The sequence below is a fragment of the Nilaparvata lugens genome, chromosome 6, assembly GCF_014356525.2.
Source record: "Nilaparvata lugens isolate BPH chromosome 6, ASM1435652v1, whole genome shotgun sequence".
NCBI classification, from domain to species: domain Eukaryota; kingdom Metazoa; phylum Arthropoda; class Insecta; order Hemiptera; family Delphacidae; genus Nilaparvata; species Nilaparvata lugens.
Genome location: NC_052509.1, coordinates 19,869,353 through 19,891,861, shown reverse-complemented (window position 1 = coordinate 19,891,861; position 22,509 = coordinate 19,869,353). Strand labels below are relative to the sequence as shown.

Sequence of the window (22,509 nt, the reverse complement as noted above, 5' to 3'; positions counted from 1 at the left end):
ATATAATTCTATTCAAGTTATGTTAGGGATTGTTAAGAGAAAAAAGGAATGAATTGAAGAGAGAAAGAGTTTATTCATAAGATATTGAGAAAAAATTCCGCCTTATACTATCGAAGTGATTTTTTTTTGAATGTGTTTCCTTTCAATTCTTGACTTGTTTGACAACCTCAACAGAATTTGGACCCGGTTGCTAGGCCACTAATTAAATCTAATGGTCGAGTCTTTATTATTATTATTAATGGACCAATAATCCTGTAAATTTATAAATGTCCAAGAATGCCTTAGAATAAAGGTGGAGTTGAATTTGGTGCTGACCAGTTTCAAGGCATCTGCGGAGATTGAGCAGCGAGTGGAAGCTGAGCGACGCGACATGGGGTCTGCCCCACCGGTCGGCCCCCTCCTCCAAGTCCTCCTCGTACTTGATCCAACGCGCCGTCTCCTTCCACTCCCTCTCCTCTCCCACTCCGCTCAGCTCATCCAGTTGCACGAACACCTAAAACAACATTTCACAATATATAATTAGAAGTTTAATGCAGGAAAGAAACAAAATAAATTCATCTATGAAAAGATTATGATTTCCCAACAAATTCTTCGCTTCCAATCATTTTGATAATTATTATTAATGGTAAGAGATATTTGTAAAAATTGAATTAAGAGAGTGAATTGTCAATTGAAGGGAAAAGTGTATAGATCAGTTGTGAGGCCAGCTATGCTGTATGGAACAGAAACATGGCCCATTTCAAAGAAACAGGAACGAAAGATGAAAGTGACTGAGATGAGAATGTTGAGATGGAAGTGTGGGGTTACAAGAAGAGATAAAATAAGAAATAAATTGATTAGAGGCACTGTAAAAGTTGGACCACTGGGAAAAAAATACAGGAGACAAGGATGTGGTGGTTTGGGCATGTGCAGCGACGGGAGGAGGATCATGTTGGACGAAGAGTGCAGGATTTGGTTTGAATGGTGTGAGAGGACAAGGTAGACCTAGGATGAGGTGGGGGAGATAGAATAGCGACTGACTTGCGGGAGAGTGGTTGGAGGAGAGAGGAAGCATTGGATAGGGCTTTGTGGGGAGGCAGACTAAGAGAAAAGAATGCCGACCCCATTTAAATGGGATAAGGCACAGCCATAAGAGATGTTTGTAAAAATTAATAAATCAAACTGAAGGTTTTTTACAATTTAGGATTTGTTATTGTAACACCAAGTTTTTAATACACTATTTTCTGTTTGAAAATTATTATATTATTATGCTATCTATGGTCGAGTAGTTGAAGATTGAATCCATAATATTTCCAGGATACAATCTTGATTATCATTATTCTGTCAGAATATTTGGAATTATTTTCATTGACAAATAAGCCTTGAACAGCCTTAAAGATGTGGTGATTAATACAGTGAAGTTTTAAAAAAATGGTACTTCGATTCTTCAATTTCCAGGAAATGTTCATTGTATGAAGCATTGGCAAATAAATTGGATCGAATGAATGAATAGAAAGAGCAGGTGAATAATGGCAGTACCTCGTGCGGACTATGATCGAAGATCTTCTTGTAGAGCGGATGGTGGATGGAAGCACCGGTGTCGCGACGGGTCGACAGCGACGGAATGGAGTTCTTAGACTTGGTGCTGAAGCGACGCTTGCCGCGCGGCTCGTCGAAGCGGTGGCTGGCCAAGTCGTCCTGGTAGACCTCCTGCAGGTTGGACAGCTCCTCTTCCTCGGGGCGGATGCTGTACTTCCGCTCCTCGCCGACCGACCGCTTCCGCCAGCCCGGGTCTTCCGCGGCACCCGCGCCCACGCCGCTGTACTTCCTGCTGCCTTTGTGTCGGCTAACAGCACAAACAACGTCGGTTAGCAAATGTTGTGTTACATCGTCTGGTGCGTATTACTTCAGCTAATAAAATCAGATCTAAATATGTCAGCTTGATGATGTAACCTGTGTGGCCACGGTAACATGGTCAACAAATTACAAGTGGAATTGACAAAATCCACCAGTTTTTCAAGTGTTTTCATTTCAAAATAAGATGTGATAAATAGATTCAAATTCATTTTATTGAGCCAAAAAAGAACATACAGACCAAGTCAAAACATAAAAATAGACAGAATAACAATGTAAAATTAAAAATTTAAGCATATAACAATGGTAAGAATACATTTATAATACAACAGCAGAGTTCAAGTCAGATCTTATATAGATAGTTCTAGATAGATCTAGTATCATAGAATATGAATGCATCGTGCGAGTAGTTTATACAAAATATTCAATGCCGCATTTTTACTTAGTATGGAAAATGAACATTAGTCCAGGCAATGAATGCTCAGAAAAGGGTATAGAGGGAAAAGTTGGGAAGACAATTATTGACCCCGCAGTTCTGTTTGTTTGGGGTAGTAAGGAGGTAAACATATCAAAAGTCCCCACCCCTACCCCCTGTGCTGAGGGGATGGGGGTGGTTTAAAGGTACCATTTTTTTGGTTTCTCGCATAAAACTGAAAAACTATGCTAAGGACTTGACTGTCATATAACAAATTAAAGCTTACATAATTTAATACAATATTCATTCCGCTCTAGATATCCGCTCTTGAAGGTGTGACATTTTTGAAAAAACACAGGGCTTATAACTCTCCAACAATGCATCATAAAAACTGATGCTTATCGTAGGTTTGAAGAGCATTGAATTCTCTTTGAAATGATTTATTATTCAACTATTCCAAGTTTTCCTTTCATTGTTATGAGCAGCTTCAATGTAGGGGGTGAAATTTTTATTGCTGCAACAAGTGCCAACTCAGAGGTTCCACAACTTCAACAGAGGGGATAAAGATGCGCACTTTTGCTATGTTCACCTACTAACTAGTCCAAATCAAGCTGCAAAGTCAAAAATTGTGTCACAGACACCCCCTTCAAATTTCACTGTCAAACAATCAATTGTTGCAGCAATGAAAATTTCACCCCCTACATTGAAGCTGCTATAACAATGAAAGGAAAACTTGGAATAGTGAAATAATACACCATTTCAAAGAGAATTCAATACTCCACATAACTACAATAAGCATCAGTTTTTATGATGCATTGTTGGAGAGTTATGAGCCCTGAAAGAGCAGAACATTGGATAAAAACCTGTTATTTTAACAATTACACACCTTCAAGAGCGAATATCTGGGAAACTGTTGGAAATATCACAACATTTCACTGAACAAAAAGTGTAGAGAATTTCTCAAGCTTTATTTTTGAATAGTTATTCAAGTTGGTTGAATGCATTGTTCTCAAGATATGAGCGTGATAGCAAAACGCTGAAAAATTCAACTTTTAAACCACCCTCAACCCCTTAGCACATGAGTTAGGAATGGGGACTTTTGATATGTTCACCTCCTAATTAGTCTCAACAAAGCTGCAAAGTCAAAAATTTTGTTTAAAACATTCTCTCCAAATGCCTTTGTCAATTAATATTGGTCTATTGTTGCAAAAATGGAGATTTCACACTCAACACTAAAGCTTCAGCAAAAGGTGTAGGGAAATTCGTAAAAGTGTGAAATTATAAATCAAATTGAAGAGAATTAATGCCCTATTAGCTCATAATCAACATGGATTTTTCCCATCGATTCTTAAAAAGCTAAAGAGCAAAAATAGAAAAAAATTGGTGGCAAACGTGTTTTTTTTTCAAAAATGTCACACCTTCAAGAGCGGATATCTCGAAAACTAGAGATATAAAAAAATTTTCAGAATGAAAAATGGAGTAAATTATGTAAGCTTTAATTTGTTATATGACAGTCAAGTCCTTAGGATACATAGTTTTTCAGTTTTATGCGAGAAACAAAAAATGGTACGTTTAAACCACCCCCACCCCCTTAGCACAGGGGGTAGGGGTGGGGACTTTTGATATGTTTACCTCCTTACTACCCTAAACAGAACTGGGGGGTCAAAAATTGTCTTCCCAACTTTTCCCTCTATAAACTTTCCTTAATTGGACTACATAGTCAGTTAGGTATTGTCTAAACTGCGAGATAAATTACTTTTAACACGGCTCTTTCTCGAAGACGGAGAGGTCCGATGCTCTATCCTCCACTAATCACTCCCACTACCTAGCAGCATTCTCCTTCTTTTGTGTCTGAGTGAGAGAGCTTCGTAACGCGACGCGGCAACACTCCCCTCCCATTGCTGGCAATGTTCCAAGAAGTGAACTGGTCAGCAGGTATATTGGTTTGTGTATGCTACGCAGATGTGTTCATCACAAGAACATGAAGCAAAATGACACGGTGCATCCAATTGTGCGCAGGATGTCCGTCTGTGTCTACACTACAAACTGTGGAGGGAGAAATGGGTTTCTCCTCTTCATGTTAAAAGTAATTTATCTCGCACTTTGGTGTTAATGTATAATTATTTCTCAATAATTAGCTCATGACAAAAATGTGAGCTTTGTGATCTTATTGCTTATCATTTTTAATCGGAATAAATAAAATTTGAATCTGAATGTGGTGTAATATTTTATATTAAATCATAAGGAAGTACTATAAAATAATTGTTAACTATCACATTTATTCATACAAAAATACATTCATATTAATTTCAGGTCCATTGTATCATCTTCAGTGTTATTCACAGAGCTTAGTAAACCAACTCTTTTCACATACTATGTATACCAACATGCCAAGTGAATCTTTCAGTACGAATACCGATGCACAGTAGCCATTATACGCTTTTGTCGTACAGTGATAAATTATTGGAAAGTGCCTTTCTCTCTACAGGAACAAATTTTCAATATGATAAGATCTGATTGCAAAACAAGAATCAGCGCAAAAATCGATGAAACCCTCCTGAAAATAATAACAGGGGCGTGTCATATGCAGTTAAAGTGTGATAGTATATGAAAAAGCCTTCCATGCAAAAGACGCGAGTATTACAGTAGAATTACCGTAGATTGCATCATTTTCTGACTGTCAAATGTTTTAAAGCCTGTTTCAATTTCAAACTTGAGAAACTTTTAAATGTACAATATTAATCCATTTATTCAGTGTTCTTTCTGTTATTGACATATGTTAAGACAATGGTTATTGTTTTTCAATAATTATGGTTGTCTCAATTCATTTCTAAGTTTCAATTACATTATTGTAATTTATGAAAGTCAATCTTACAAAAATGGGATACAAAAAATCCTCCAAGAGAATTAGAGAGTAATATACAATGTAGTAAGAGTCAGTACGAATGAATTCTAGTAGAAAAAATTACTTTTTTAGAAAAAGTATACATTTCAATGAGGAGAAAAAACTTGAAATTGCAGCGGCCTCATGGAAACCGAGCTGTTTCTCTTGGCTGAACCATCTATAGAAATAAAAGTGAATAAATCTAAATTAATTAATTCGAATAGGCTACCTATGTCTTCGTTTGTGCTTTCTATCTCCATATTCGTCGTCTCTCCTCTCACTCTCTGATCCTTCCCTAGCAGCTGCGTCTTCTCCCAATTCATCTTTCTCTTCCTTTCCGTCTGTGGTCACAGATGCACCAGTCGGCTTTTCTGCAATAATCAAGTATAAACATAACTGAAACTGACAAACGATATTGAGACTGTACAGTTTGCATAAGTTTTGATTTTGAACACTATTCAGTTTTCCAGCAATAATCAAACACAGTAAGTAACTGAAGAATGTGAATTTCACAAAGGAAAAAACGTAATGAAGGAGCTTCATTGGAGCTAGGATATTCAAATATTATTGAAACTGCAGATTAGTTTACATTTTTATCATATAATTATTAGATATAGAAATCACAATACGAGTAGAGACAACATTTTTTACAAAGTGTTTTCTGTGCTGGATAATAAAAACATGATCTGACGGTAATTTTGCAAAAAACATTTTTCGAAATACAAATCTAATAACGAACATTCACTGGTGTTGATTATAAAATTAAATGTAGAATTGAAAATGAAAATACGAATACTTAATACGAGTGAATACTGTAAAAATATTGAAATACAACTGATGTTCTATGAATGAAAATGAGAAATATCGAATGAGATAAAAGTGAAAATAAATTATCATAGTGTAACAATACGATAAATGCGTATATTGATTGAACATGCATGATAATGCTGAGTGAAATAACATGATAGTAATGCAAAATAGTATTTTACATTCATAATAGTATCATAATGATTCATAATGTAAGATGCAGATTATTTTCAATTATAGCATGCACTGCCGTTACCCTTTTACCATGTTTTAGTAATAGATGATCTGTACTTTATTCTTCAGTTGACAGCAGAAAACCAGTTTGGTTCCCAATAAAATAGAAGATTTAAAATAGCGCTCACAACGAATATAATATTGCATGTCTTCTATGAAGTATTGCATTGACGCATTGAGTACTTGCTAAAAATTGACAACCTGTAACTGACGATATAATAATTGTTTTTAATTTGTTTGTTAGTGTGGTCAATTTTGATTCGTTCTGTTTGTTGTTTGCATTATTATAGTATTGTGAAGTGTCTTTATTTTCAATGTGTTGTAAACAAATTCGATATCGAATTAGTCAAGTAAATTGATACAGAATTGACCTTTTAGAACAAATTAAATATCGAATTGGTCATATCTTACTGACCTATCACTGAGAAAGCGAACACAAGTAAATTTATCATTGATAAGGGAGGCTGACCTGATAGCAACGTTTAAATCTGTATTCCACGTAGATCTGTACGCTAGGAGCGTTGGAGGTCTTGCCTTTAGAGCACATACATTTTTCAAGACTCTAGTTCAAGTAGAACCTCAGAGTCCCAACACGTAGCATTCCAACGGTTCCAAATGGCTTCATTCTTTGACAAGATGAAATTTCTACAAGCTTACGCCTATCCTACGATACTATCCATATTGCTCACTTATTGATAGTGACATTGGGTATTACGGCGTGGAAGAACATCCAAAAGGATTTCACTGCCAATTAATTAAACACTGTAAGAATAATTATAACCATTTTTAGTTAATAACCATTTACATGCAATTAGTGCCCTACGGTAACTTGCTTCCCCATCATGACTCGTGCAACAGCGTTTGCATTCACGCATTCAGGACTGATTTGAAATGAAAAACTTGTAAACGACGATATAATAATTGGGGAGGCATTTTGAAACAAAGTAGATAATTCGAGCACATACTATGTATATAATAATAATCCTTCTTTGTTGTTGTGAAGGTGATATTGTGGTAGATATCCATATTGAATATAAATTATAGATATTGTCAAACCCACTAATTTATCAAAACAATTATTAGCTTCGGTTGTTACATCATCTATCTAGTAAACTGAAGAGTTTGAGTAAAATTGAAAGAGATTGAGAATGATATGGCAGCTAAACCTAGCACCGTATCTCAAATTGTTTTAATAGATTAGTGGTTTTGATAATATCAAGTCGCTTTCATTCATCCGTAGTAATCAATACAATCACTGGAGAAACCATGTCAAACGAGGAATATACCAAATTGCTTTTCTTCGTTACTGGTACCACAGTATATAAGAAAATACCACATAATATGCTCACGCATAATGTGTAGTACAACCATAACTTTTGTGTCCATGATTTGTGCCAACAGATTCAGCGTATGAATTTAGCCATTTCGAAGGACACCACATGATATTTCCACGCATAATGTGTAGCATAACCATAATTTGCGTGCCCATGATGAACTAGATGGAGGCGACATACTATCATCATGCAAGTAATGCCTTAACTTGCTTAGCCATTATTCAATTTTTGGTGCCAACAGGTTCAGCGTTTGAACTGGATGGAGGCGACATACTATCCTCATACAAAAGTAGTGCCATAACTTGCTTGGCTATCATGACTCGTGCAGCAGCGTTTGCATTCGCGCAGGAGAACTGATTTGAAATGGAGCACCTGTGAACGACGATATAATAATGGGAGGAGTACCGATGTCGAACTGCACGCGACGGTCAGGCGACGATCCGAAGAGACTGCCCTCAGCGATGGCGGCGGCCCGCTCCGACCGAATCGCCTCCGACCCACTGCTCAGCAGCGTCACGTCGTCCGCACGTGACGTGTTGTCATCGTCGTCATCGTCATCTGCGTCCGGGCTCGAGATGAAAGCGCCGCTGCAAAAACAAACAACAATGTAAACATCAAGTGATAAAAGATGAATTTTCATCAACTATTCTTCAATTTTTGTTCAATATTTTCATCAGTGTTACAACATGTATATTATGTCATCATGCGATGAATTGGAAGTTTTATCATCTCATACACAAATTCTGAATATAAAGAAATCTTAGAAATCTAAGTACCCTTTTAAAATTGACAAAACATGTCGTAATTGAACAGTTTTAAAACGGTACTGAGATTTTTATTTATATTTAAGAGTTGCCCTAAAGAAAAAAAGACAAGTTCTGAATTATTTTGACACTATTCTATGTATTTGATGAATAAAGAATTGATGCAGTGGCGTAACGTACACCTCCGCTGCCCCCGCGGCGCGGGGGGCCCGGGTCCCTAGGGGCCCGGATAATATGTAGGCTAATATAGGTTTTCTGAAAAAAAAATTATCCGGTCTAGGGGGCCCGGGTTAGGACCCGAAATGATAATTATATATTGCATACTTTAAAAAGAAAAATTAAATAATTATAGAAGTAACTTTTGATAAAAAAGCAAAAGTTTTATTATGGAAAATGACAGGTTTCATTCATTGTGTAAGAAGAAATGTGCAATAGAACAATGTTATCAATCTGGTTATAAATTAATATCAAGAGAATACAATTAGAAAATAATGAATAAGGCAAGAAAGAATAATAATTATAGTTCCATTGACAGAGCTTCAATAATTGTGTGCTGGTAGTGAGCTTATTGAAAAATTAGGAAGATTGTTTGTTTACAAATCATTAAAATTTATACATCCGGTGAGACAATCCAGACTGAGACTATTCAAACCACTTACTTATAGATAAGATTTACTTCTTTTCTCTCTGATTCAAACAAAGATTGTCAGAATGGTTTTAAAGTAGATCATTATCTTCATTTACTATCTTTAAGTAAGCATTGGAGGAAAGAAATTATTTTCCCATTGAATTCCTGAACATATATACCATATAGTGTGGCAGGGGCGCCGCAAATATAAATACTATATGATAGCTTACTCAATTCATTATTAATAATTAATTCTTGACTTGAATTGTTGGATTAAATCGAGAACAAGTTTTATTTTTTAAACTAAGCTATGTAATTCACTCATGAAAGATGTACGTTCACATTAGAGTTTAATGCTTGGGATTAAGGGAGAAGGGGGCTGGAGAAAGATGGTACGATTTTAGAAGAAGGGCCCGGATTTTTTTTTGCGGGGGGGCCCGGTTTGGAAACGTTACGCCACTGAATTGATGAAATGAATGTAGGGCAACATCACCATCAAGTTTCTCTAGTTTAGTGTTTCATGCACTCGCCATAGTCGATAGACTGGGGAATCGTCGAAGTCGTTATGGTTTCACCCAGGATGCCCTGTAGTGAGACTACTTCTTCAATACTAGTAAATAGTCCAGTCAATACTGTGATGTGGAGTTTTAGCACCATAAAATACTTTTGAAGTGAACAACTGAGCTTTAGTAGAACTGTAAAATGGAAAGAATAGATAGCCTAGTCAAGGTACCACTCAAATAAAATCGAGTATTATTTATGATGAAAAGTAATCATGTTATCTATTAAGCGATAAGAGAACCATACAAAATTGTAACTAAGCAATAATGAGAATTCTTTGGCAGAAAATAAAATTATAAAGTGGCTTGTTTATTATTGACAGATTATAAAAAATAAAAGATTGCATGAACAATTTGAGGTTAGAATCCTTTGTTTTGATTTAATACATCAATTGATCTTAGATCAATCGACAATTTATTGAATCGATATCTAACAAATCAGCTGATTGCTCGATCAACTATTATGAATTGAATTATAATTTCTACTCACAAAATATATATTACTAGCCGTCAGGCTCGCTTCGCTCGCCATATCCGTCTAGCCAGGGGGCTCCGCCCCCTGGACCCCCGACTGGATCGTCCAAGAATGAGATCAGCAGGCTCGCTTCGCTCGCCTGCATTTTTCATTTGAGCATTTTTATCATATGTTAGGACAATCCAGTCGGGGGTTCAGACTAAACGTCTGGCTAAACGGATATGGCGAGCGAAGCGAGCCTGACGGCTAGTAATATAATATTCCCAGGATTGAAGTAGCAGTGCCCAATCAATTATTTTTCCGCTATAAATGCATTCAAATCTTCAACTTGGTGCCAACCTAACAAAGTCAACTCAACTTAATGCCAACCTGACAAAATTATTAATTTAGTTGCCAGTTAACAACTGTTTCGAAGAGGTACTCTATCTAGATTATAGTTCTATAGTAACATATGCTATGGAAATTTCAATTATAATTAAGAGATTGGGAGAAGAAGAATATACATGCTAAAAGACGAACTTTAAACCCTTAAAAACAACCCTTAGAGTTTTGAAATATTCCCAAAAGATTTCTTAGTGCGCCTCTAAAGGGCCAACTGAACATACCTACCAAATTTGAACGTTTTTGGTCCGGTAGATTTTTAGTTATGCGAGTGAGTGAGTGAGTGAGTGAGTGAGTGAGTGAGTGAGTGAGTCAGTCAGTGAGTGAGTGCCATTTCGCTTTTATATATATAGATATATACTAGGAAGGTTTATGTAAATAGATAAGAACGACTATTATTGTTACTCAAATATTTATTGAAATCTAAAAAAGTATGAAACCAAGAGTACACAAAGCTCACATAAAAAATTAAATGTATATCGTATTATAGCATCATATATTTGAGATTTATTTATTGGAATACTCTCAGACTATTACCTAATTTATTTATTTGTAAACTTTTATTTATCTTTGTATAACAAAGTTGGAGAAACCCTGAATCTTAAGTAACCAATTACATCATGTCTTACTAAGATGAGAAAGCCAATCAGAGGAAAGCTTATAAATCGTTTAAGGAAGAGATGAGAATTTTTCTGAGAAATGCTCTCTCTGGCTTGTGATCTCGACCTGTGAGGAGAACATGGAGATTAGGGTTCTTTCTTCCAATTAATTTTTAAAAGCATCAAGCCAATCCCTTTTTTAAATGTCAAGTATATGTAATTAATGTTTGATTATTTGTGAACTCAGTGTTGTTAAAGATTTCTTAACTGTAACTTATTCCCGTAAATATATCTTTAATACTGATAGAAACTTGTAAGAAACCTGGACCATACACGAGCCCTGCAGAGACGGAAGGATCCGGCTAATTAATTATTGGAGATAATTAATTATTCTACGAGAACTTCATGAACATCATTATAGTGAGTTTGCAAAATATTGTAAATGAGCTCATTTAATAATAAGGCCTTTGTCAGTGAATTGGGGAATTAATCAAAGCGCTATATAGGTTTTTATTCAAATTTAAGAAATTCGCCATGTGTCGAACACTATCATATAGTTTATAAGAAATCTTTTTATGAATTTATTTGGTTTATATAGGAAGCTTATTTCCATGCACGGCACGAACACACAAACCCTGAGATTGTAAATTATTATTTTTATCAATTACTATTCATTGATCAAAGTATGTTCTATTAAATCTGTAGACTGAACAGGTTTCAATTTGTCTGATTCTGAACTGACTTGAAGTCTATATATTAGTATTGAGAATATATATATTTTTACAGCTCACAACACCGTGAATGCTAATAAACCTTGTGATAATTATTAAAATATTGAAGAATTTATTTATATTGGAATTATAGATATAAGGATATTTTATATATATTATTTTATGGGAATATATTTTCTGTTTTATGTCAGCATACAAGATCTTAGAAGTTTTTATTATTTCCGAATTCATCTCTTGATATACAGTTTGAGCTGTCTTGGTACCAAGTATTTTTATTCCGCAGCATATATAATTAAGGAGTTAATTAATATTGATCTCATTCACAGCCTTTCTTACTTATCATCCTTTGATGATAGTAATACTATTCAACCAGAAAAATCTTACTGATAGTTACATTAATAAGTCTACAGTATATCATATAAGGATCCAGAGAACTTCAAGAACTGGCGTTGTAAGTTTCAAGGAATTTCAAAAGGGTAAAGGGTGGTGCATACCTATATTCATGACAAGTGTTTTAAAAATCAACTAGAAAAACCCTAGTTGATCTTCATTATTCTCGATTGAATATATGGTTACTGATAATCAGTCACCAACTATCTTTTTGACTTCCTTATTGGTATTCATCAATAAATTCACGGAAGCAGCGGTAAGAATTATTGATCACCAGTTATTGAACCCTATGGTGATTCATTATATTTGGAATGTTCATGCATCTACTACTGAGCTAGAGCTGTGATCTGAACCCAGCATATTTGCGAGCCGGACGGCCATACCTTATTGCAAATTTATTTGCAAAATAGGGATTTTAGCAACCGCTCCAGTATATATCCAATATACTATTTCTTGTAAGAATATCACTCAACAGGGATATCAATATACCGCACCACAAAACATACATAAAAAAGGGGGTGTGCTTGCAATTTATATTGTAGTTCTGATATTTTAATATATTATTTGGATACTTGAGTAATGTCCAGAGCCAATATCTTCATGCAAAATCTCCTTGTGCTGGATACAGAGTGTCCCAAAAACCCCATTTTCATGTCATTTTCCAGTTTTCAACTATTTCTGCCAAATCCAGTGATCGGACAGAAAAATTTGCTTTCGCCTTTTTTTAGATTATAAAATTCTGAATAAAATGAGAACATTCGAAACTCTCTATCTCCATTGAGTACTGAGTTATGATTTTTCATAAATGAGTAAAACTTGAAGAAAAAATCAATTTTGATAAATTTTAGTTTTTCATCTTCCGATTGTTACCATTTAGATGTATAATTCAAAATCCCTCTGAGCGTATTTTTGTGCTCTACAATCTGAGATCAGGTAGAGCGCTCATCTCATACAGATTTCCAGGTTCACCTGACAACAATGCTCCTTGTATTATAAAAAACACTTAATTTTCAGCTTCAACCATCATCACAAACTACATTGCCCTCACATTGATATTTCGCACAATGATATAAATTCATGAGATTATGTTATTTGAGAATCACCCGTTAGATGGCCTTCATTTCAGTATTTCCTAGTGGAGAGGCGCGCATAAGGACACTTCAAGAATCAAAATTTCAAACACTTGTAACTTTTGACACAATGCTCATATTTCATCGTACTACATTTCATTCTTCTCGGCTCGTCAAGGCGAACCAAAATCATGCATCTTAAGTCAAATTTGGTCTAGCATGAATTTATCTACAATTCTATATAAAATTCATCAGAATTGATTTTTTCTTTGAATTTTACTCATTTTTGAAAAATCATAACTCAGTACTCATTGGAGATAGAGAGTTCCGAATGATCTCATTTTATTCAGAATTTTATAATCTAAAAAAGGCGAACGCAAATTTTTCTGTCCGATCACTGGATTTGGCAGAAATAGTTGTAGACTGGAAAATGAACCGAAAATACGAGGTTTTTTGGCCACTCTGTATCTAGCACAAGGAAATTGTAATATCCAAAAGGATAATACACCAATGTATATAGTGACTAGACTAAAAGCAATATTCTAGTATTCAAGTTTTATAATAGTAACAACTCGAATGTTGAATGAAAAGAAAACTCCTTCTATGTACTCTTAACTGCATTGTATGAATTTACAATCAGGAACTGTTTTTATGTCTTGTGTTACAGCTATGTTTATTGCAACTCAAGGGAATTATTCGTTTTAAAGGCCCTAGTTATAGTTAATAGATGTAGGTTGATAACACCGTAAATATTTTGTTTCAACAAATCGGAACTTACTATGCTGGACTGAATTTGTTAAAAATATTATCATGATTGTCTTATTTTTCACTGAATTTAACTTCACTTATTTTTCAAAGCTCTCTTACTAGAGACTTTATATAAGTTTCTGCTGTTTAATGGTTTGGACTCAGGAAGTAGATCAAAGGTCTGAGTGAATGAAGCAAGAATCAACCACTATAAGGTGGTAAGAATGAAAAAGAAGATCATTTATTAGAAATATGATATTCAATTCTCATGGCTATTTCGAGTCTATAACACCTCTGAAAACAGTACTCAGTATTTTCACAAAATATACTTGATAAATTACAGAATTATTGAGCGGAAAGTTTCATTCAATCAAAACTAATAATGCTCCAATTCTCTAGACAATTTCAATTCAATATATCTTAGAAGACTACAGTACATTTTTAAATATTTTCTCCAGAATGGAAAATCATTCCATGGAAGTCTTGTGCTTATTGGAACTAACAACCAACGTGAGAAAAGCAAAATGTGAATGACCAATCTATAATATAATAAAGAGAAGAATTGGCTAATACATGTACGGGATAGGAAGTACACGAATGACGCATTATCATGTCTGAGCTAATGGACTGATTAACTTAGAATTTTTCATAAAATTTTATTTTTATTTATTTATCTATTTAATCATTTAGAATTACACAACTTACAGAAAAGTACCACAGGCTTACGCCCAAAACGGTTCCAATTCTAATTTATACAGCAGCCCAAAAATGTAGTTAGATTTAAATTCTCAATTAACCGAGGTCAGTTATAGGCCTATTTTTAATTCATCAAGATTCTAGTTCCTCAAGTTTCCAGTTGGACAAGTTTTTAATTATACCCTTGCGGAGGGAGCACGGATTACCTGCTAGTCTCCAATATTAATTAAAAGATTTAAAAAGATTGTTGTAGTGAGAATCACTTTACATAAAACTGTCACCATTTTACGAATGGAAAGCATTGCTGTTATTTAAGCAATGAATAGTTTAAAATGAATCTCACAAAATAAGAAGATAATAGTTATTATTGTTGACCAACCTCGGAGTAGCACTGCTGAGAGGCGGGCTAGTGGCGGGTTCTGAGTCGGCGGGTGGAGGTGGCGGCACACTAGGGGAGGCATCGCCCTCCTTGGAGGCATCAGGGGGCCGGGGGGCGCCTCTTCGTTGCTTTCCTTGGCGGAGACTGACGAGTGCTTTCTCATCGACCGCGAGTGCATAGCTTTAAGCGGCACGTGCATGTGGGGGTAGCTCTTCTTGCGGTGAACTGCAACAAAATAGAACATTATTAGAGTTGATTCATTAGGCTGGCCACTGACGGTAGAACAAACATGATAAGCAAGCATGATACACAGCCAACATACACTGTGATACACAGTGTCCCACGAAGAGGTTTACACGTTTTATTATATATTACGTGCCCATTCATGCACCAAAATTTTTGAATTTTAAAGTTTACAAAGTAGGTTTTTAGCAATTCAAAGCAAACATTTTACCAATCAATTAAAATTTTCAATAAGCCGCAATTTTGTTTCTACGATGGTTAGGGAGCTGAAATTTTCCCAGAATATTTCTAGAACCTACTTTGAAAACTGTGTAAAATTTAAAAAAGTTCGGTGAATGAATGGGCAAGTAGTATAGAATTAAAAGTGTAAACCTTTTCGTGGGACACAGTGTATATTATTGTGTCATCACAGCTGTAATCACAGCAGAAGGCTCACCAAAATTTTTGGGTATAGGTTTTTGTATCTCCGATTTTTTGTAATTTTATCTTCGCTGCTCTAACGATTTTCTTCAAATTTATACCATGGATAGCTATTTATAAGCCCTATCAACTGACATGAGTCTCATTTCTGGGAAAATTTCAGGAGCTCCGTAATATTATTGAGAAAAATGACGGATAATCACTAAAAAACCATGTTTTTCACGGTTTTCTCGAAAACGGCTTCAACGATTTTCTTCAAATTTATACCATGGATAGCTATTTATAAGCCCTATCAACTGACATGAGTCTCATTTCTGGAAAAAATCCAGGAGCTCCGTAATATTATTGAGAAAAATGGCGGATAATCACTAAAAAACCATGTTTTTCACGGTTTTCTCGAAAACGGCTCTAACGATTTTCTTCAAATTTATACCATGGATAGCTATTTATAAGCCCTATCAACTGACATGAGCCTCATTTCTAGGAAAATTGCAGGAGCTGCGTAATATTCTCGAGAAAAATGGCGAATAATTACTGAAAAACCATGTTTTTCACGATTTTCTCAAAAATTACTCGACTGATTTATTTAAAATTCATACTCTGTATAGTTATTTATCAGCTCCATCAACTGGCATGAGTCTCCTTTCTGGGAAACTAAGGGGGGTTCACCCCATCCTTCAGAAATGGACTTTGTAACCTCCTTCTCGTGCATGTGGTAGGTAGGTAGAGCAGTCTAAAAGTATAACAATAACACATAGCAGTATAAAAATAACACATAGTCGAGATATTTCATCTGTAGAACAGCTGTTTTGACGATTTTTAAAAAATCATCGGATTTCACAATTTACACAAAGGAAAAAGTACTCTGAAAACAATTATATACACACATATACAGTAGTCTGATCGTAGTTTCAAATAATTATGTTGCCGCCAATCGTCATTATGTTATTTCTCTAAATTATTGTTGTTTAAGAATGAGGCTCCCAGTTTAATGAGCAAGGAAAGTTGTGTGAGTGTACCACACCAGATTTTTAAATATTTTTTCCAGAAAGGGAAATCATTCCATGGAAGTCTTGTGCTTATTGGAACTAACAACCAACGTGAGAAGAGCAAAATGTGAATGACCAATCTATAATATAATAAAGAGAAGAATTGGCTAATACATGTACGGGATAGGAAGTGCACGAATGACGCATCATTATGTCTGAGCTAATGGACTGAGCTAATTTTGCATAAGATTTTATTTTTATTTATTTATCTATTTAATCATTTAGAATTACACAACTTACAGAAAAGTACCACAGGCTTACGCCCAAAACAGTTCCAAATCTAATACAGCAGCCCAAATGTAGTTAGATTTAAATTCTCAATTTACCGTGGTTAGTTATAGGCCTATTTTTAATTCATCAAGATTCTAGTTCCTCAAGTTTCCAGTTTGACAAGTTTTTAATCATACCCTCACGGATTACCTGCTAGTCTCCAATATTAATTAAAAGATTTAAAAAGATTGTTGTAGTGAGAATCACTTTACATAAAACTATCACCATTTAACGAATGGAAAGCATTGCTATTATTTATGCAATGAATAGCTTAAAATGAATCTCACAATATAAGAAGATAATAGTTATTATTGTTGACCAACCTCGGAGTAGCACTGCTGAGAGGCGGGCTAGTGGCGGGTTCTGAGTCGGCGGGTGGAGGTGGCGGCACACTAGGGGAGGCATCGCCCTCCTTGGGGGCATCAGGGGGGCCGGGGGGCGCCTCTTCGTTGCTTTCCTTGGCGGAGACTGACGAGTGCTTTCTCATCGACCGCGAGTGCATAGCTTTAAGCGGCACGTGCATGTGGGGGTAGCTCTTCTTGCGGTGAACTGCAACAAAATAGAACATTATTAGAGTTGATTCATTAGGCTGGCCACTGACGGTAGAACATCCATGATAAGCAAGCATGATACACAGCCAACATACACTGTGATACACAGTGTCCCACGAAGAGGTTTACACGTTTTATTATATATTACGTGCCCATTCATGCACCAAAATTTTTGAATTTTAAAGTTTACAAAGTAGGTTTTTAGCAATTCAAAGCAAACATTTTACCAATCAATTAAAATTTTCAATAAGCCGCCATTTTGTTTCTACGATGGTTAGGGAGCTGAAATTTTCCCAGAATATTTCTAGAACCTACTTTGAAAACTGTGTAAAATTTAAAAAAGTTCGGTGAATGAATGGGCAAGTAATATAGAATTAAAAGTGTAAACCTTTTCGTGGGACACAGTGTATATTATTGTGTCATCACAGCTGTAATCACAGCAGAAGGCTCCACCAAAATTTTTGGGTATAGGTTTTTGTATCTCCGATTTTTTGTAATTTTATCTTCGCTGCTCTATTTTGAGGTTGAATTATTTTTCTGTCATAATTTGTAATTTTCCTGAGGTTTATTTATAAACATGTTATATTTTTTGTCATTGGTTGTTTAGCCTATGTTAGAAGCCTCTCGCTGATTACAAAAGATGTGTGTGTGTGTGCGCGCGCATGATGAACAAGCATGTCATCAAGTCTATCATACATGTCCTACCGTGAGTGGCCAGCGCTATGGATTGCGATGAGAAAGGAAATTGTTAATTGTTGAAAAATGCTTTTACAGTATTTGAATAAGTCGGGTGATGCTTATTTCACACTTTTGTTCCCATGAATGGAATTTCGAATCATAGAACAATTAAATACCAATAATAAGAGCTAGCGAGGAGGATAATCCAAACTATAATCACATGGATGTGGGTAAGTGGAAATAATATTTGAAAATTAGATAAATTCCTGAGTAGCCCTGAATTCATACATTTTAAGTAGATAAATTCTATACAGAATATTGTAACTGATTCAATTTTAATTTGAGAGTTTGCATGCATCATTCAATTATGGATGTGATCTTCTGTCAAAGTATGCGGGTCCATGAATATTAAAAATGTTATAAAAAGTTGTCAGATAGACATGACTATAATAATTCACATTTGACTTTAATAGCGGAGTTTTTAAAAATTGAAAGTGAGAAAGAGGCAGTGAAAAGAGATAATGCGCATTGATCCGATAACCCCAAGTATTAAATGAAGCCAAACAAAGGTATGAAAATAAGATCAGTATTTTTGCTTATGCAACATTTGGCTGTATGATTCAATGCAAGGTTTTAGACGACTTCATATTTGAAAGAAATTTCCGTTTCATTTTGCGAACTGTTGAAAAAGAGGGAAGATTTAAAAAGAGTGGATGAGTATCTTATTGAACTCGAATCTTCTCAAACTCAACCTTCGCTTCAGTGCGGTTCCAATCAAAAAATCAACAATAGCCAATATCCTATACAAGTCCAACAAATATCGAATAGGCCTTGTAGGCCTACAGCATTTGCTTTATTTCAAGCTTCATATGAACTTATAATTTCAAGTTGAAAGTCCTCTTGTATGAACATAATTGTGAACAAGATATAGAACTATTATATTTTCATTAACATTTTTTCATTAACATTTTTATTGTTCGTTATTCTTATTATTATTTGAATGATATGAAATGATTTCCCTTAGGATAGAAACCTCTGTTTTTCAATTGAATCTTTGTCATTGTAATAGTATTGATTTCAAGCAACGCCATACTGCTTTAAAGCTCGACTCGGTTAGGAAAATTTATATATAAAAAATACATTTTCTGCAAAATTGATGGGGTAATGTAATTTAATAAATTGAAATATCAGAGTAAAAATATTTTCATTCATTTTACTCTGAAAACGGAATTCATTATATTGAAAAGATAGTACTGAACGTTATAAACAAGGGAAACATAATTATTAATTTTTTGTTTGTTAGATGTTTAAATTTATTTATATCTCATTTCAGCCTAGCCTATATAGAAATGTTATTTTACATTAAGAACTGAAAAATACACTATAAAACTATTATTTGATAGAATTTCGTCTGTTTCATCATTTAAAAAGAAGAAGAGTTTATAAAATTGCTTGTAGTCATGCTTTAATTGTTTGTAGTTATCAAGTACATTATTAAAAAAATAAAACTTGAAAATCATCCTTTTTAATGTTGTTCCAATATAGGAATTGAATTCAGGACAATAAGCCTCATACCTTGGAGATATCCTTTGTGACACTCACTATGAATCATTGCGGCTTATCAGTTATTATAAAGAGATGGAGGAACTCGAGAAATTATTGACAGTAATCAAGAAATGTCAGCACAAAAATGAGAATAACAGACAGACTGTAAATTGACTTGCTGAAGACAGGAAGAATCGAAACATAATGGTTGACAACGTTTAGGAGAAGTGAAATAAATCAGAGAAGAAAGATAAAATTGGGAGACATAATTGAATTTAATTACTTATTGTCGGTTTAAAAATTGAATTTTTTTGTAGATTACAAACGTGGCGAAACCGTGCTTCATAAATCAAACATAATTTTGTTTATCGCATGTAGAAGAAATATTTAGAATTTTATGTTTAATGCAATTATTGATAATTATTTCATGTAATTGTTTCCTTCTACAGATAGTTCCATTCAAAATATGAACCAAATGAGAGTTTGTCATCCCTACCTTCCAATCATATAACTTATAAGCTTGGAAATAAAATTATAAAATGTTACTTGTTATAAAAGATTAAGAATAATTTATCGCTGCATTTCTAAATACATTTTTTGAATGAGTTGAACAATAATTAGAACTTTAGATGTTACAATATTAACCAATGAGCCTGAGAGAAATGATAGACTGTAGAAATGAACCCAAGAAAGGAAATTACAGGTCAAGAAAATGATGGGTTCGACAGTATATAATTTTAGATAAGTGATTCCCTTGAGGTTTCGACGGTTTGTGAGCAGTGCCAAACGATTTTGAAGCAAAATAGAAAATAATAGCTCTTTGATGCATTACCATGAACTTGTTGAACAAAAATCTCAAAATAAAAACATTTTAGTTGCCAAAAGCAGTTTTAAAATCAGCGAAAATAGGGAAAAGTTTAAAACATTAGATTGTTTGAACTAATCATTCAGCATCAAATAGTATATCAATCCGAGAATATTAGAATTGAATATAATATAATGGTCCTTGTTCGCATAAGCGTACTAGCCATACGAGTATTCAAGAGCCTAATAAAGCATTTAAAATTAAACTTATTCCTTGAAGCTTGACTATCGAGAATTATTCATATAACAATAATTTTTTTAGAAAAAGCTTTAATGGTGTAATATTGATAAAAGAGCTATTTATTATAGGATACCCAATCCATGATTTGAATTAATACACTCGTAATTTTCCAATGTGGCATAAATAATCCAGTCAACGAAAGATTACAGAGGGAAAAGTTTGGAACACAATTTCCAACTCCACAGCTCTTTTAAGGATAGTAGGAGGATTAACATAACAAAAGTCCTCACCCTGTGCTAAAGGGGTGGGGGTGGTTTGAAAGTACCATTTTCTCATTTTTTGCATATATCTCGGAAACTATGGATATTATGAACATTTATTTTCTTTGCAATTGAAGCTTACAAAATTACCAACAAGTCTTGTCCTTTACATTTTTTCCATATCTCTTATAGTTTCTGAGATATCCGCTCTTGAAGGTGAGACATTTTTTGAAAAAACACTTCGGCCTCCAATTTTTTCATCTTTTCAGCCTTATAATTTTTGAACGATTGATGAAAAAAATCCGGGCTGATTATGAGCTGATAGAGCATCGAGTTATCTTCAATTTGATGTATATTTACACTATTTTACGTATTTCCCTACCAGTGTTTTCATTCCATGTATAATTCAACTATTTCACGCATTCCCATACGACTGTTGCAGCAGTTTCAGTTTTGAGTGTCTTAGAAACAACCCCTGTATTTAGTTCCTCAGACGTTCCGATAGGTACTCAATATAAATGTTCATACCGAAGCACACTGCCAATTTATGATGACAGAGTAGTGTGATATTCGAAAAAAGTCACTTGTTGCAAATCTTGAGATTTGACACTCAAAACTAAAACTGCTGCAACAGTCGTATGGGAATGCGTGAAATAGTCGAATTATACATGGAATGAAAGATAATTCAATGCTCTCTAAGCTCGTAATTAGCACATTCTTGTCCCACCAATTGTTAAGAAGTTATAAGACTTGAAAGAGCGAAAAAATAAAAGAAAAACTGGTTTTTCGAAAATGCATCACTTTAGAACATAAATATCTCGGAAAGTATCGGATTTATCGAAAACCTCTACCAAACAAAACTTGTAGGAAATTTATTCGGCTTCATTTTTATGTAGTTGAATATGTCAATATAACGCATTGTTTCCAATATATAAGCATGTAAGTAATATGTGGAAAATGCAACTTTCAAACCACCCTCATCCCTTCAGCACATTATGTAGGGGTTGGGATTCTTGATATGCTCACCTCCTAACTAGTCTCAACAAAGCTGCGAAATCTAAAATTGTGTTCCAAACATTCCCTTCAAATTTCATTGTCAACTGATCTATTGTTGCTGAACAGAAAATTTCACTCTCAACACTAGAACTGCTGCAACACTGGTAGGGAAATACGTAAAATAGTGTAAAATATACATCAAATTTAAGATAATTCGATGCTCTATCAGCTCATAATCAGCACGGATTTTTTTCATCAATCGTTCAAAAATTATAAGGCTGAAAAGATGAAAAAATTGGAGGCCGAAGTGTTTTTTCAAAAAATGTCTCACCTTCAAGAGCGGATATCTCAGAAACTATAAGAGATATGGAAAAAAATGTAAGGGACAAGACTTGTTGGTAATTTTGTAAGCTTAAATTTTGTACAGAAAATAAATTTTCATAATATCCATAGTTTCCGAGATATATGCAAGAAATGAGAAAATGGTATTTTCAAACCACACCCCCCCTTCATCACAGTGGGTAG

The 22,509-nt window shown here is 34.5% G+C and overlaps 1 protein-coding gene across 3 annotated transcripts in view; it reads right to left on the bottom strand.

The window, feature by feature from the left end:
• The window catches only part of LOC111061266 (anion exchange protein 2), a 49,865-nt gene extending 32,373 nt beyond the window's left edge, over positions 1-17,492 (bottom strand). For 2 of the 3 annotated variants that reach the window (XM_039430348.1, XM_039430350.1), the window contains exons 1-5: positions 17,233-17,492; positions 7,880-8,094; positions 5,362-5,503; positions 1,519-1,825; positions 316-493 (exon numbers count right to left, since the gene is read on the bottom strand). In XM_039430348.1, coding sequence (XP_039286282.1) covers positions 316-493; positions 1,519-1,825; positions 5,362-5,503; positions 7,880-8,094; positions 17,233-17,477 — 1,087 coding nt within the window. In that variant the 5' untranslated portion in view covers positions 17,478-17,492. The remainder of the gene's footprint in view (positions 1-315; positions 494-1,518; positions 1,826-5,361; positions 5,504-7,879; positions 8,095-17,232) is intronic. The other variant, XM_039430349.1, reaches the window with a different exon arrangement.
• Between the last annotated feature and the right edge of the window lie 5,017 nt (positions 17,493-22,509).